The 18,218-nt window shown below is 39.9% G+C and overlaps 1 protein-coding gene across 1 annotated transcript in view; it reads left to right on the forward strand.

The window, feature by feature from the left end:
- Positions 1-18,218, forward strand: part of Iqub (IQ motif and ubiquitin domain containing) — a 64,963-nt gene that overhangs the window by 31,348 nt on the left and 15,397 nt on the right. Inside the window, exon 7 of the mRNA XM_035451395.1 lies at positions 666-841. Within this exon, the coding sequence (XP_035307286.1) occupies positions 666-841 (176 nt within the window). The remainder of the gene's footprint in view (positions 1-665; positions 842-18,218) is intronic.

Genomic DNA, 18,218 nt, shown 5'->3' on the forward strand with positions numbered 1-18,218 from the left:
TTACTAAATTATTGCTCTTTGGAGTCTTTTGGTACGATCTTGGACTATATTTATGAAACATCATCTTTATTTATACTGACCAGTGCTTTTAAAACACCTTTAGGATTATTATAACATAATGCAGTTAATCTAAAATTTGTATGATGTGATTTAGAGTTTTGTCAGAATAGAAAGTGATAAAATAAATGTGATAAGTAATGTAAACTATTGTGTATAAAACTACTAGTTTGGTCCTTGGGGAAGCAGGTTGTAAGATGGAGTAAGAAGTAAGAGAGAAAGAACAGAGGAAATCAAAGAAAGTCTTCAGACTTGCAGAAGCTGAAAGAATGAATGAAAGAGCATCGGTTGTGAAGGATCCCAAACTGTTAAGAACACTTAGTGCGTTTGAACTAAGAGCTGCACAAAATCATTTTATCTTTAGTGTTGGAGAGCTGGGGCCTGAGTTTGATTTCCAGCAATCACATAAGGTGGCTGTAGTCACCTGTAGCTCCAGCTCCAGAGAGATCCAACACCTCTGGCCTCCAAGAACATCTATACTAATGTACACCCCCCACACAGCAATAATTTCAAAATAATTAGGTAAATTAATATAATTAAAAAAATCTCTGTCTTTTAAAAAGCGGTGGAGTTTGATAACTCAAGAGTCTTTTGTGTTGTTCCTCTAGTTTGGCGGCAAGAAGAAGCTGAACAAATTAACCAACAATTAACTCAAGCTGAAAGGAAAGCTGCTCTGTTCGAACTTTTGGAAAAAGAGACTCAGATAATTGCTTCCATCGGGAGACATAGAGACTTTGCTCAAGCAGAGAGACAGGAATTAGCTATAAAACGTTTTCTGGATAAGGTTAGTAGACTTATTTAAACATGAGTGGGTCCTGAGTTTAGCAGTTTGAAATTATGATCTAAAGGAGAAATTGGTAACATAACTTCCGTAAAGTTTTAAAATTTTGATATTTCTTTAAATCCTATAAATTTACTCTTTTAATACAGCTTGAAATGTACCCTTGAATAGACTGACAGGGAACATGAGATTCTCATGTGCCTGACTGAGGGGATTTGCTCATGAGTGAAAAGGTGGATGGTTACTTGAGTTTGGAGAGTTGCCCACTCTGACGGTGTGCAAAGCGGTAAAGTCCCAGAATGTCTGGGTCTGTGGGACCCAGTGGTCACCAGCTTGGGAAGTTCACAGGAGACCTACCTATGTGTGTATGCTTTGGCTCACCACAGCCCTAGATGACTGGATATTTCTGACCAACAGGATATATACTTATTGAAACGTAAGAAATCATGAAATTAAGGGGAAAACTAAAGTAATTACCTTGTTGTGGTCAAACTGCCTGTTTGATATTGAAAGCCTGTTTCCATAGTAACAAATTTCCTTTTAGAAACCTGATCTTTCCAGACAATTAAAAGCTAATCCACGCAGAAGAAGAAAAGGATACACTTTTTAAAAGATACTTGCTTGTTGTGATTCTACTTCTCTGGTTCTTGTTATTTGAGAATGTTTTGTTTTTTCTTAAAAAAAAAAACAACCACTTTTTTATTATTTTAGATGCCCTTCTGTCTTCTCATTTGTGTACCCTTCTACTTGACTTCAGATTATCATTGGCTTTAATTTTAGTTCTGGTTCCAGACCAGATCCTTAGGAACTTCTAAACCATGTGTCCAATTGTCCAATTCCTGCTGTCTTCTGCCTTTTTTGGAGATCCCAAGAGTGTTCCTCAGGGTGATGCAATAGCCCTAAGTCACCCTCACTTCCATATGAATCCTGGTCTGTAGAGTTCATGTAACCTGTTTCTGTGTGTGTCTCACCCACTCACTTGCTCTAGATCAGCAATTCTCAGTCTGTGTGTCACAACACCTTTGGGAGCCAGACAACCCTTTCGCAGGAGTTGCCTAAGACCATTGGAAAACACAGATATTTATATTATGATTCATAAGAGTAACAAAATTACAGTTTATAAAATAGCAATGAAAATAATTTTATGGTTTGGGGGTCACCACAACATAGGGTACTGTATTAAAGGGCCACAGCATTAGGAAGGTTGAGAACTACGATCTTCCATAGAAACAGGAATGTTATTGCCGACTTCTCTACCTGCCTACCAAACTGCTTTTTGCTGTTGCTTTGTTTTCCCTTAATTACTTATGTGCTCATTTCCAAACCTGCCCTCATTGACTGTAGGGAAGTGGCTCTGTTCCGAACCTTGATGATGTTGCCCGTGTCAAATAGACCATGCAGGCAAAGACATAAGCCACAGATGTCTGAGTCTGATCCAAATGCTTTGTAATCATCCTGATATTAGGAGGATGGGAGGTCATAGGAGCTCCTATCTTCTCCTTCCCTGTCCCTCCAGGGAAATCACCACGAAGTGGGATTGCCTATCTTTGTCTCCTGTATGTTATAATGGATACCCATTTAAGTGAATATGGGTATGCTTCTCATCTGGATTATTTATCACCACGTAGGGCCATTCCTCCAGTCTAAATTCTCAGTGCTCTTTCCCATCATCTAGTTGACTATGGGGAAGACCTTAATGGGTACACCTAGATTCATCCCGTCCTGTACTTCTTTGTGGGATCAATGATTTTAATCACCTCCTGTGCACCCCTCATCCCATTGTTGTATTACCATCATCTTTGTGTGTGTGTGTGTGTGTGTGTGTGTGTGTGTGTGTGTGTGTGTGTGTGTGTGTGTGTGTGCACTACATCTGAACAGTTCTAGTCATGCTCAGTCACTTGCTTGTCTCCAGAAAGACCATGCACTCTTGATGCTTTTGCTCTGACTTGCTTCTGTGTGGTTTCTTTTCCCAGGTTTCTTAGTTGTCAGTTACTTTCCCTTTCACACAAGCAGGAATGCTTCCTTCTCGAGAAAAGAGAGGATTAGTACCCTCTTCATTTAGGTTGTGCTCATTGCTCTCTCGAGGCTCCGTCTCACCTCTGACTTTATACATGGTAACTATTTGTGTTGTATCTGATGTCTTTAACCCTTGACTGACTTTCAAGATTTTCCTTTTGAGACAGGGTCTTCCTATGCAGCATTGGTTGGCCTGCATCTCATTATGTAGACCAGGGTGATCTCAAAGTCATAGAGATCCAAGTGCCTCTCCTGTGGAGCACTAAGATTAATTATATGTGCCAGCATGCTCAACTGGCTTATTATGAAATTCTTATGGTAAGAGATACCTTTTATCTTGATGTCCTCATACCTTCACACATTCCTTACATGGATTATCAATACATGTTTATGGAAGAAGACAGGAAAATATGAGCAGAAAATTATAGTGGGAAATTACCAATACAGAGTCAGGTAGAAATATAAGGGTATTTAATAGGGAAAAGCCTTACTTACAGAGCGACCTAGCCAGCCGGCGTGGCAGCAGTCTGTACAGCAAGTACCAAAGTGAAACCGAAAGCACAAACACAGTCACACTACGTCACTCTGACCATGCCCTCACAAGCGTGGTCAGGAACACCTGTAGCCAGCCCCTAAGTAGGCATGGCTACAGCTTCCCATACAATTCCCCTTTTAGTCTAAAAGAGGATTAAAACTTAACAGTGTAAAGTATCCAAAATTAACAATCATAAAGGTAAAATATAAGAAGATACAACAATCTGCTTATGTCACATCCTAACTATCTATTTTAACTAAACCCTAAAGTCATCTGAAAGAGGGGTCCAAGCCTGAACACCTCCTTCCAATCCCAACCATAAACAATAGGAAGCTATCCCTAACTAGGTATATACACTATCTTAAGTGACAACAATGGGGAAAGGGGCGTAGCATCCTCCGAGTTACTTCCTGCTGAAATGGGACGATGATAGTCATGTGGGGTCCTGTAGGAAGAAAATGTTAGTATCCAGTCCATGTTAGGTGGGATTCACTTGATTGAAGATCTCTCTTGAAATCCTCAACTTGATTGAAGTCAGTACCTGAACCTCTGGCCAGAGTGTCAGTTGAAATGGAGCAAGTTGGATCCAGTGCAGTCGAGGAGGTGTGGCCCATTTTCTTTCCAGGGTGTCCAGGGATTGCTGTCAGGCAGCTCTTCATTGGCTGTGTGGAACTCAAACATAAACAGTTAGCAGAGAAATGTTTGCTTGTGTATGTACACATGCTGGGGAATGTAACCATGAGAGCATTACAATTATGAGAAGGTGTACACCTTGAGAGAAAGATCCAAGAAAAGACAAAGACAGTCCCCAAATTCTTCTTTTATTCTGTATTACATCAATTGGCTTCTTGATACAACACAGAAACACTAAAGTTTAGTTAAATAACGTGCTTGGATTTTAGAGGAGGAGAGCCAAATCCACCTCTAAACCCAGCATTGGTTTAATTGAATAGGGAATAGGAAATAAAGAGAAATAGAGTTTTTTTGAGAGACAGCTGTAAAGTTTACCATATGGCACGTTCCTTTTGTTTGATGGTTATACCTTTTCTTCTTAAGTATCTACCCATGCAGTGTTCGTTGCCTTCTGAAGATGAGTTTTCCTGTGAAGATAAAAGCAAAACACTTCCCTTTCCTTTGGGAGGTTTCTATTTAGTTTATGAGATATACCTTAGTAGAATACCTGTCATTTGTCCTCGTTGAGAGGTTTTTCCTTTTCCACTCGAATCTTGATCAACTTTGATGGTATCCCAAGTTTTTCTTCTCCTGTAGAAACCAATGCAAAATCCCTACCCCAACGTAACACATGTCCTGGTTTCCATACAGAGGTTAGTACATCTTTGAAGTATACCGGCTGATTGAGTTCAGCAGTTTTTTCCGTAGTCCAGTGTCTTTCTGCAGCTGTTTGTCCTTTTTCATTGGCATTAAGAAAGTTTAGTGTTAATAAAACATTACGCAACCTATGTTTGGGGGGTTTAGTCTTCCAAGCTTGTTTGTTGAGCATCTCCTTAAGTGTTCTATTAGATCTCTCAACCATTGCTTGTCCTGTAGGATTGTGTGGTGTGCTTTATGTTATAATATTTGAAAAATTGTTCCAATTTTGTAGAGACATATGCTGGAGCATTGTCAGTTTTTATTTGTGCAGGTACCCATAACTGCCATCACCTCTAGAAGGTGTGTAATAACAGAATCAGTATTTCAGAGTTATGAGCAGTAGCCCACTGGAACCCTGAGAATGTGTCTATAGTATGATGCACATATTTCAAGTTTCCAAACTCTGAAAAGTGAAAGACATCCATCTGCCAAACCTCATTTCTCCGAATGCCCTTAGGATTACAACCTGCTGGCAATGGAGTTTGACTATAAAAGGAACAAGTAGGACAGTTTTTCACTATCTCCTTGGCTTGTTGCCAAGTGATGGAGAAGTCCTTTTTCAAACCTTTGCTATTTACATGATGTTTCTTATGAAATTCTGAGGCTTCTAGCACACTTCCAATTAATAAACGATCAATCTCATCATTGCCTTGTGCTAGTGGGCCAGGCAGACCCGTATGGGATCTGATATGTGTAATATATATATAGGATTACTTCTGTTTCTGATAGTTTCCTGTAATTGTAAAAACAGAGAAGTTAATTCTGTATTATCAGGAACAAATTCTGCAGTCTCAATATGTAACACTACTCTCTCTGCATATTGAGAATCAGTAACTATATTAAGAGGTTCTGTAAAATCCATAAGTACCATGAGAATTGCATATAATTCTGCCTTCTGTACAGATGTATATGGACTTTGAACTACTTTACTTATCTCACCTGCTTTATAACCTGACTTACCTGATTTGTTGGCATCAGTGTAGAAGGTAAGAACTCCAGAAATAGGAGTTTGTCTTATAATACGTGGAAGAATCCAGACTGTCTTTTTTATGAATTTAATTCTGCCAGTTTTGGGATAATTGTTGCTAATTTTCCCCCAAAAGTCAGTAAGAGTTATTTGCCAATATTCATTATCTTTCCATAAGGAAAAAATTTCTTCATTAGTTAAAGGTACTATAATTTCTGCTGGATCTTTTCCAGTTAGCTGATGAAGTCTTAATTTAACCTTTAAAACCAAATCAGAAATCATTTCTATATATGTCTTTAATTTTTTATTCTGTTTATGTGGCAGAAATATCAATTCCAATATAGTGTCTTCCCTCTGCATCAGAATCCCAGAAGGGTATTCTCTGGATGGCAAGATGACCAGAATGCAGTCTAAATCAAGGTTTATCCGATCTACATGTGCATCCCATATTCTGTTTTCTACCCATTGTAACTCTTTTTCTGCCTCAGCAGATAATATTCTTGGACTGTTTAGGTCCTTATCACCTTTAAGGGCCATTTTTAAATGCTTTAAGTCATATCCTTCTACACCAATAATTGTCTGCAATTGAGAAATTTCCCCTAATAATTTCTGAAGAGAATTAAGAGTTTGATACCGATCTCTCCTAATTTGTACCTTTTGAGGTCTGATTCTCTGTAAGTCTATCTTGTAACCTAAATAGTTAATAGAATCTCCTCTTTGTATCTTTTCTGGGGCAATCTGTAATTCCCAACGAGGCAGAACTTCCTTCACCATTTCAAACATAAGTTCCAAAGTTTCCTTATTAGAATCTGATAAAAGAATATCATCCATGTAATGATAAAAAAGAGATTGTGAAAATTTCTTACGAATTATTTCCAAAGGTTGCTGTACAAAGTGTTAACACAAAGTAGGACTATTTAGCATTCCTTGTGGCAAAACCCTCCACTGATATCTCCTAACTGGCTGTGAATTATTAAGAGTTGGTACAGTAAATGCAAATTTTTCTCTATCATTTTCCTGTAATGGTATTGTGAAGAAACAGTCTTTTAGATCAATGACTATGATAGGCCATCCTTTAGGTATTAAGGAAGGTAATGGCATTCCAGGTTGCAGAGAGCCCATTGGTTGAATTACCTTATTTATAGCTCTCAGGTCTGTCAGCATTCTCCATTTACCTGACTTCTTTTTGATGACAAATACAGGAGAATTCCAAGGACTGGTAGATTCCTCTATATGTCCAGCGTCTAGCTGTTCCTGTACTAACTTTTCTAAAGCCTCTAGCTTCTCAGAGGTCATAGGCCATTGTCCTACCCAAACTGGTTCATCTGTAAGCCATTTCAATGTCAGAGCCTTTGGCTCCTCTGAAGATCTATCATTTGTACCTAGTTTCTGTACAGCATAGATGGTTGGTAACCGTTTTCCATAGCGTCTTACCAGATCTTTTCTACTATCTAAAAATTGTACATAATTTGTATCTGACACTGGAGGAATATTAATCTGAGTATTCCATTGCTGTAAGAGATCACGACCCCAGAGATTTATAGCTATATCTGCCACATATGGTTTCAGTATTCCTTTTTGTCCTTCCGGTCTAATGCAGACCACCGAGTTAACACTCTGTCGAACTCTAGATAGAGTTCCAATTCCTAAAAATTGTACATTTGCCTCTCTAAGAGGCCATTTCTGAGGCCAAGACTTTTGAGTAATAATAGTTACATCCGCCCCAGAAATAACTTTATTATTAATTTTCACTTTCAACTGAGGCCTTTTATCATTAATAGAAGCTTGCCAAAATATGCGTTTCTCATTTTGTCCATTCACACTTGATTCTTCATCACTATTCAAACTACCATCTAGAGCACTATCATTTTTCACAATAGGCAAAGAACTATCTATTGATCCTGTGAGAGATTGTCTCCCACTGCAACTGGGAATGACCCGACCTTTCTCAATGTGGGAGCCTTTTTGAGATCCCCCTCGGGGTTTCCCGACCTTAATGGGTTTCCTTGTATGTCCCTGGTTGATCTACATTCATTGGTCCAGTGTCTGCCCTTACCACATCTTCTACACAATCCAGAAGGCAGTGGCCTTCCGTATGAGGCATTGTTAGAATTCGTTTGTCTACAATTTCTCTTAGTATGTCCCATTTTACCACAGTTGAAACATCTAGGTTCCTGGAGCCTTTGTGGTCTCCAGTGGAAGGATCTTCCTACCCAAGGTTCTGGTTCATAGTAGTAGTAACCTCTAGCCTCTTGGTATCTATGTTGACCTCTGTAAGGTGCTTCTCCTTGCCAAGCCCTTACATCCTCACCTCTAGACCTTTTAATTTCCTGTTGCCGTTTTAAACCTTTGGAGATGGCTTCTCCTACCCAAGCTCCAGTATCTTGCATATTATAGTCAATGTTGGCTGCATATAAAACCCATTCTTCTAGCGGAGCTGATCTGATCTTTAAAGGCAAAAGTATTCTTTTGCATATTGGGTTTGCATTCTCATAAGCTATAGTATATATAATTGATTGTCTTGTTTCTGGATCTGTTACCTGTAATTCTACTGCCCTAGTTAACCTTTGTAAGAAGTCCTGGAACTGTTCTGTAGGTCCCTGTTCTATTCTGGTATAAGCTTCTAGGCGTTCTCCTGGCTCACGAACCTTATCCCAGGCATTTAATGCTGCTTTCCTGCATAGAGACAGTATATCGTCATCATATTCAGCCTGAACCTGTGGGTCAGCATAAATACCCTGACCAAGAAGCTTATCTAGAGGGGCTTCAAAACCTTCCTTTATGCCCTGATGCTCAAGGAGCTTTGCCTCTTCCCTTACTAATGCCTTCCACTGGATTTGGCATGAATTCTCAAGTACAGCTGCTACCAATCGTTCCCAATCTGTGGGTGTCACCCTGTTAAAGGTTGCCCATGAATGTAATAGCTGTTTTACATATGGGCTATGGAGACCATATGAGACAACTGATTCTTTAATATTCTTAAGATCCTTCAGCTGTATAGGTTGCCATTCATAAGCCATCCGTCCATGAGGGTGTTTCTTAGAAGCTGGCTTTTCTACCATGGTAGCTGGGTACACTAATGGTGTACGAGTAACAACCTTAGAAGAATAGTCACAATACCTGGGTGGAGTAGGTGCCTGGGATTGGAGTGATTCTGCTTCTGAGGCATCCCAATGATCTTTAAGCCTAGCAATGATATCCTTTTGAAAAGTTTCAATCTCCTTAATCATAAAAGATTCCAAGCACATTAGTGAATCTGTAAGTTGCTCTAACTGCTCATCTACATGTTTTTCTAGGTCTTTAATACGATCATCCTTAGGCAGCATCTGGATGGCATGGAAACTGCATGCTAGGTATTGGAGTCTAGATTCGAGGTCATGATTTGCTGATTTTGAGTCCTCAGCAATCGACCGTATGGACCTATGTAATCTGTCAGCCCTGTACTGTAAATTATCTTCCAAACATTCAAATCTAGACTCAAATTTCTGATCTGCTACCTTGGATGCTTCAATAACTGATTGAAAGGCATTGTCCAATTCTTCAACCCTATGCTGGGTATTTTGCACCGTTGCATCTAATTGATGAGTAACATTGCTTATCTGAGTTTCTAGCTGGGTACAGATATTCTTTAGCTGGATATTCTTTTATTCTTTAGGCTTCTGAAAGCCTAGCCTCTAAGGCCTCAGACATGGAGGATCTCTCTGTGTTTATCTTATCATAAATACGCTGCATCTCATCAGACAGCTCTGTCTTTAGTGTATTGGACACAGAGCCAAGCTTATCATCCAATTTCTGTTCCACTTGCTGCACAATTGTGGTCTGACCTAATCTGTTCTCCAAAACCTCACTTCGTAAAGCTGTTATTTCCTGTAAGTAGGTGGTGAGGTTATCCTTATCCCTATTCCTGAGTCCTCTGGCTAGTAATACTATTTGTACCAGCAAGCTAACTGCCATTATGGCATATAGGCCAGTAATTGGCACATTAATATCCTCCTCAAACAGTGAATTCACGTAGTAAGCAAAAATATAACCAATTTTAGCAAATGATAAATATTCCGCCATAATTTTACCTGATTTCTACTCCAGATGCAGTAACTATATTTGACCAGCACAGGCGTTCAGTTATTCCAAGGCGTTTGGCAGCAGTCAGTCAGCGGTGGAGAGAGGTCATAAAAGTGCTGTGCTTATCTTAGAGAGTATACGGTCTTGTGGCCGCAACCACTGAAACAGATGCGGCTTTACCGCAGCAGCGGCCAGGGGAAGCCTCTGCTGAAAGCCGAGGCCTACTCACCTCTAGGCAGCTAGAAACTGTCTCCGAGCTGGGTGGATGGTTCTGAGCAGCTCAGCTGCAGCGGGTCGGCTGCTAGCCAGGAGCACCTGGGGAGAGAGGGCGCTTTCCGGGGCCTAGGCCGTGAAAGCGCAAACGCAGTCACAATCACACTACGTCACTCTGACCACGCCCTCACAAGCGTGGTCAGGCACACCTGTAGCCAGCCCCTAAGTAGGCGTGGCTACAGCTCCCCCTACAGAAAATAATGGTTTGAATTTTATATTCCAAATAAAGAACAAGTCATGTAGACACCACCATTGTTAAAATTCTCAAATATCTTCCTTCTAGGAAAGACAATTGTGGGAAACTGTAATATCCCTATTTGTGGTGGTTTGGATAAGAATGGACCTCATAGGCTCATACATTTGAATGCTTAGTCACCAGGGAGTAGAACTCTTGAATAGGATTGGAAGGATTATGAAGTGTGGTCTTTTTGGAGAAAGTGTGTCATGGTGGAGGGGAGTGGGAATTGAACTTTCAAAATGCCCAAGCTAGGCCCAGTCTTTCTGCTTCTCTGCCTGAGGATCAGGATGTAGTTCTCAGCTATTTTTCTAGCATCATACTTCCATGCCTGCTGCCATGCTGTCTACCATGATAACAAAGGACTAAACCTCTGAAACTGTAAGATGCCAACAATGAAATGCTTGCTTTTTAAAGAGTTGCCTTAGTCACGGTGTCTCTCTATAGCAATAGATTACTGACTAGAACAATATTTCTCACAATCATACTTCAAATTAAATGTATTGTTTGAACAGGTTGCTTTATCTTGAACCTGCTTGATGACTAGGCACTGTGGTTTCACATGCCTTTTAACCTTACTAGAGGTGATGGCATGGACCTGGTGCAGCCTCAGTGTTTGCAAGAGATGGAGGCTTCTGGGTACCAATAATGAAAATGACAGGTAGCATTCATGCATCCTTATTTGAAACTTGTCTTCTTCAGGACTTTCCCTTTATGCTATTCTGGCTTCTTTCTATTTCTTGTAAGGCAATCTAAATTCTACTGTAAACCTTTATGCAATGTATCTTCTTATTTATGCATTAAGTACTTTGCTACCATACCTTTGGGCCCCATATCTAGCATTGTCTCTAAGAACTTTTTGAAATTGTAAGTGTGTATAAGTGGTACCATATATATATAATATATATATATATATATATATATATATATATATATGGTACAAATATGAAACTGATTCTAGAGTCAATTGATTCCCATCATCCTTTCTCATGAAGCATATATAGCATGCTAAGAAGATTTTTATATGAATTTCATCCAAAATAAAAATAAAATAGAGATATATTGTTCAAAAGAATTTCTAACAGGAAGATCTGGTTTTGACTTCTAAATACTTTGTAAAGAGTGGAGTCCAAAGTCTTGAAGGACTCTCAATATAGGAAGATCTGCCCTGTGACAGAGGCCTGCTGGGAAGTCTGAGGAGGTGGAGTTGGATTTTGATGTTGTCCTGGAAAGTAGACTGAGGAGACAGCTGGAAGGCAGTGAGGGGATTTTTGACATTATTATTAAGTAAATAAAATATTAAATCAAAGTGTGTGTGTGTGTGTGTGTGTGTGTGTGTGTGTGTGTGTTTGTGTGTGTGTGTGTTTGTGTATAAAATTGTAAGGGCCAAGAAAAGCAGAGAAATAACTGGCTTTGGGTCTAGAACCAGTCAAGCTGACAACCTTGACACCACTGTAATCCAAGACCATCTAAAATATGCTTTTGTATATGAAGTACTAAATATCTAGAAAAGAAGGTAAAAGATACAGACTTTAGTAGGAAATAGTTATGGTCTGTTACTGTCTTATAGAACTTTTTGATTGCTGATAAAACAGTTTTTAGTTATCCCAGAAGACAGTCAAGGTCACAGTTATTTTAGATATTAAAAGTAACAGGCAAGCAGGTTTACTGTAACATTTATTATCAAAACACTATGAAGTAGATATTTAAAGCAAAACTTTACTTTCTTATCACTTAGAAATAATTTCAAAGGATAAACATTTAATTTAGTTTCAGTTTAAATTTATTTAGCCAAAGACTGTGGGAACTACTGAAAAAATTTTATTATTTTATCTTATACTAAACATACTATTTCTCTGAATAATGACTGACGTGATTTCATTGGTTTAATTACAAAGTTGAATTAAAGATCCTTACAGTTCTCACTCTTTTTAAAGATTTTTAAAAATTTAGTTTAATTTCATGTACTTTGGTGTTTCTGCCTGTGTGTTTACTCAACGGTGTCTGAACTCCTGTAGTTGCAATTACAGTAGTGAGCTGCCATGTCAGTGCTAGGAATTGAACCCAGGTTCTCTGGAAGAGCAGTCAGTGCTCTTAACCTCTACGCCATCTCTCCAGTCCCCACTGTAAAGATCTTTAAAAGCATTAATTAACTTGTGATTTACCACATGGAACATTGACTTCAGGTTACTAGACATTAAGAACTAACAGGTTGACTGAGGTCAAGGAATCTAAATAAGATGTCACCAGTTGGTTTCTGGTTTTAATGTTTTGGGTGTGTTTTACCAAACTATGTGAAAAGATCATTTGCATTTCTGTAAGCCATTATCCCTAGAGTTGAGGTCATTTATTTCCCTGATTCATACATCAATTCTCACAGTCACAAGCTTAAAAAAACACTGCAATTTTTGTTAGCTGTGCCATGTAAATGCCTTTTCTCCATGCTCAGGTGGGCTAAAGCTAATGGGATAGAAAAATGCAGCTACCTCTCTCTGAGCTGTGCATTTCACAGGGGGTCACGGTGGATGAATAAAACCCCTTTGCTGTATAAAAGAAGAGTTGATCATAACCCAGTGGCTTTTGGGGGGCTTAACTTGATGCTTAATTTGTACCCTTGGGGACCTGAGAATTAATTCTGGAGAAAGAAAAGGGTTACTCTCTCAGTGCAGCCATTTTTTCTTCTCATGGGGAGGCCTGCTGCTCTCAAGGCTTTTGTCATCTCCCTGCCTCCCCTTCCTGTCCTGCTGTTCTTCTGTTGCTCTGCCCAAAGCCTCTGCTGTCTCATTTGTTGGCAGCTAAGTGGAATTTATTCTGCCTCTATTTCTGAAGCAATTTAAGAACATGATTGTTGTACATCTCTTATTATAGCCAAAGCATTCAAAGAAAAAAGGAACTAGGAGGGAGAAATAAGCAAAGTTGACATTTTCCCTCATCAGAGTAGAAAAAAAAAAAAAAGAAAAAAAAAACCTTAAGGACTGAAATCAAAGAAGCCTGTGCTTGAAGATGAAGTTATCAGTGCTGGCAGAAGGACAGCCAAAGATAAAACAGCTTTGCTGAACATATAATATATTATATATATATATATATATATAATATATATTGTTTGTGTCAGCTCTTGGGAATGGGCACTTCAGACATAGGATTATCTGATTATATCTTTAATCTGGCTAACTCCTGTTTATTCTCTTGGTCTCATTGTAGGTATGGCTTTCTTCTTAGGAGTAAGTGCTTTATAGACAGCCTATACTTGCCTGTTTATCTGCAGTTATCAGCCATGCCCATTATCTGCTTCAATTAATTATTTTCTTATCTTTATATCCCATGAGATCCGAGAGCTTTTGAAATGAGGACATCGTTTTATTTAGTCAGTGCCCAGTGCACTAACTAGTGTAGACACAATAAATATTTGCTAAGTGAATGAATGAGCACTATAGACCCTTGAAATATACAGAATTACCTGGGAAATTTACTTTTTATGACCTTTTAGTAAAATAAAATTAAAATCCTAAAATACTTACTGAACAATTGAGATCCAATTTCCCTTGCCATGAGTTACTGAAATAGAGATATCCTGTGTGTGTGTGTGTGTGTGTGTGTGTGTGTGTGTGTGTGTGTGTGTGTGTATAATTGTAAAAAGATTTCAAATGTAAGGGATGCTATGGGTTTCAGCTGTAGTACTAGAGAACATTTCTTGGAACATGTAAGGCTTGAAGGATTTGGATCTACATTTGAAAAAGCCCAAGACATTATTGTAGTATCTTGCATTCTCTAGAGCCATAAAGAGTCAGTAATTGTGATCAACACTCATTTGCAAGTAGAATTAAATAGTGTAGCAACAACTGCCAACATACAAAAAATTAGACAAAGTAGGCATTTCGGGAACATGTCGTTAGAAGGATTATTACAAACAAAACAAGTTACCAGCCTGCAGAGTAAAAGCCACCATCCTTACTAATGGTAAAAAAGAAATTACATTTTATAGAGTCAGGCTGAGGAAATTAGCATATGAAGATTACAATATTAGTTAGACTTGAGGATATTACAGATGAAATCTAGCATTATAATTATTCTTTAAAACTTAAAAATGAGCTTTGAAAGAGGCATTGTAATTGAGAAAAATACTCAGTGTAAGTCTCTTTCAGTTGTAAAATTGCATTATTTCTAATTGATGCCAATGACAGTATCTTAATATTAGCCCATTTTATTTTTGTGACTCTTCAGCCAGCTCAGCTCTAGCCTATCAGCTGTCTAACTAACATTACCTAATATTTTATCTCTGCTGTGACATGGTAAGCCAGGCATGGAGCTGCAGCTTGCTGCTCTGCAGGTACAGACTTGACCTAAGAATCTGAAATTTCTACTGGCGGTTACTAGCTCTAAGCAACTTTTATTTTACCTCTAACTGTAAGGATACTGTTGTTTTGAAAGCATATCAAACATAATTATAAGAGGTAACTCTGTATTTCTCAATCTAACATGCTACTGGTGGAGGCAAGTTGATACTATAACTAAAATTTTCATTGTAAATTGTCATTCTACATGCAGCCTAGTATCACTGTGAATTTCTAATGATTTTCTCCTACACATAGAGAGCACTGCTTAAATTAAAAGTCAAACCACATGTAAGATTTAAATGGTTGCAATTATGTTATAAATCTGGATACAAGGACCCCAAAGCAATGACTAGTTAGCCTACAAAAACATCCAATGTCTAAATAGCCAGCAATCGTGACCAACAGGCTTGCTTCTGAATGACTATAATCAGGCAAAGAAATAGAGCAGCTTTCTCCTCTAAAGTAAAAGAGAAAACAAATATCCACTGATTCCCAAGGGATATCTAGCTGAATCCTCTGCTCTTAAACTTTGGTAGGAGGAGACAGATCAGTGCTAAGTATAGTGCAGCATCCTTAAAAGCCATCTCAGTTCTAACATTCAGTAGACACTTCAGACCCCATGGTGTGTCTCTGACTTCGTAGCCTGGGAATCCTTAGTTGAAGGTTAGGGCAAGTGAACCTGATCACCCTCAATTCAGGAGGTACACTAGGCTGGGGTGCTCTATGCCATATTTATCAGTAGAAAGTGAGAATTTTTGCCAACACTTGGTTAGTAGTGATCATAGTACTGGTAAGACAGCTGTCCCTCATGTGTACAAAAGATTGGTTCCCAGATCTTGTGGATACCAAAATCCACAGTTACTCCAGTCCTGTATGAAAGGACACTGTGTTTTCTTGTAACATATGTACATCCCTGTGTAGTTTAAGTCATCCCAAGATTCCTTTTTTTAAGTGCTGGAGACTGCAATTAGGGCTATATGTTTGCTAGGTAAGCACTCTGCCACTGAGCTACAACCCCAGTTCCAGATGACTTTTAACATTTAATATAATGTAAATAATATTTTGTTGTACTGACTTGTTTATGGAGTAATGACAAGAAATAAGAGTGTCTATATATGTTCTGCATAAATTCTGGTTTTTTTATTTTTTTATTTATTTTTGAGGCAGTCTGTCCCGCGCGATATTCTCGCCGGCAAGAATCACACAGGACATTCGGATCCTTCTGCAGGAAAGCTTTAATGCATCTTGAGAGAGGAGAGCATAAGCTTACCAGAGCGGAGACCCCGAGCCAAGAATCCCGTCCCCTAATAAAGGCTAGCCGCCTGGGACGTGTCACCCTATGAATGGCTTCAGCTCCTCAGGCCATATGAGCCACGGGATAGGCAGAGATCAAAGAAATGGATAATTACCCAGCGCCTGCGAAATAATTTACATTCAGTGCCTGCAGGCACCATCATTGTAATGGAGAATGCAGGGACGGCTCCCTACAGATCCCCCTTTTTTTATTAATTAATGATAAGGCTTTATATTTTTACAAGCAAATAGGTCACCCATATGTTGAGGGATAGAGGCAGAGGTTGTACCTTCCCAATCAAACATTAAGACTGTGTACAAGAGTCGCCATCAGGCTGTTAGCTTGACCCGAAGCGCTCTCGACCTGTCCTCTGCCGTTTTTCTGGGAAAGGGAGACTCGGGCAGGCAACCCTTATGCAGGACAACATGCCTCCCAGAGAAGCCTGCATACTGGGCAACTCTCTGTGCGATGCCTTGCTCAACATCCCTCATGGGCTGCTCAAACCAGACACTCTACCCTGTGCAATGAGCCTAGGCTCCGGGTGTGCAAGAGCTGTCTGGCCGGCGGCCTATTGCTTAAGCATAGTTAGCCAAATATCAGTGGAAGCCCCTTGTTTTAAAGCTACAAGCGCTTGGGCGATAACCATCTTGTCTCTCTTAGTTTGAGCCCTGAGCCTACAGACCAGCCAGAGAAGTGACACCAATCCGCAGCAAACGGCTGCACCAAACAATCCCATCTCCACCCATTTCCTTAAAATAGGAGACAGCTGAAGCTATCTATGATGACAATCTCTCCGTCAAGGACAGGAGTTAATCTGGATAATAGCGGCTCTCAACTCCCGGGGAGAGGGTGGAGTTTCGACTTTTGAAGGTCCGAAGGGGCTCTTCGGGTGAGTCTTTCCGGGATCCACAGGGCATTCTCTTCATCCTGTGGGAAAACACATAGCTCCCCTGGATCTTATGAGAATAGGATCCAGGCCTCTCCAAAGACCAGTTAAGATATCTTTCCATTTTACCATTTCTTTTGGCCTTTTAGGTTCTGAGGTGTGACGCTTGGCCGTAGTATGGCCCCGAGCGTCAATGTTTATGAGGCTTTAAAGCCCCAGGCATTCCAGGCCTCTAAGAAGTGTTGAATAACATGCATGGCCTTTTCCCCTATCAAAGACTGGGAAAGCCATCTGTAATTTCCTCCGCTCCTCTAATGGTAAGGAGGAGTCAGTACCGGGTTGTGACCGGTTATCCCCTATTTTCTCTCCCTCCTTTTTTGTTTCTTTTTTACCTAGCTGAGCTGTTTCCTCTAAAACTTTATCTCTTGAGCTTTCAGAGTCATCAGAGCTATCAAGATTTAAAGCTTTAAACTTATTTACAGAATCATCTAACAAATTACTCACTCCCTTGTCATTAGACATCCCAGGAGGTCCTTTTTCCTTATTCGTTGCTGTTTCTCTTTTTATACATACTCCCTTGTCACTAGACATCCCGGGAGGTCCTTTTTCCTTATATTTTATTGTTGGGCGCGCCCCATCTCTCACTACATTCGGTTTCTGACATGTAATTCTGGACTTCTTTAAGATTGCTACAACAGTGAGAAAGGTCAAAATGGCTCCTAGTAAAAGCACAGAAGCCTCTACATTAACCTCCCAAAATAGCAACATTCCCAAGCCAAAGTCCAGAAAAGACATACCTCTCCGAATTTACCACCCTGCAGTTCTGAATCCGCCTTGTAGCCAAGGGGTCTCCGCGGTGCCGGTGATGTTAACAAATTCCCGGGTTTCGGCACCAGATGTCCCGCGCGATATTCTCGCCGGCAAGAATCACACAGGACATTCGGATCCTTCTGCAGGAAAGCTTTAATGCATCTTGAGAGAGGAGAGCATAAGCTTACCAGAGCGGAGACCCCGAGCCAAGAATCCCGTCCCCTAATAAAGGCTGGCAGCAGCCGCCTGGAACGTGTCGCCACGGGATAGGCAGAGATCAAAGAAATGGATAATTACCCAGCGCCTGCGAAATAATTTACATTCAGTGCCTGCAGGCACCATCATTGTAATGGAGAATGCAGGGACGGCTCCCTACAGCAGTCCTCATGTAGCCTCAGCTGGTCTACAACTAACTATATAGAAGCTGGTCTTGAACTCTTGTTCCTCATGCTGCCACTTCCCAAGTGCTGGGATTGTAGACATGTAGCACCATGTTTAGCTGGATACAATTCTTTTAGAAGTATTTTTGACCTGTGGTTAGTTTAATTTGAGGATGCAGAACACACAGATAGAGGGTCAACCGTAGAGCTGTTTCAC

This window comes from Cricetulus griseus, assembly GCF_003668045.3.
Source record: "Cricetulus griseus strain 17A/GY chromosome 1 unlocalized genomic scaffold, alternate assembly CriGri-PICRH-1.0 chr1_0, whole genome shotgun sequence".
NCBI lineage: Eukaryota > Metazoa > Chordata > Mammalia > Rodentia > Cricetidae > Cricetulus > Cricetulus griseus.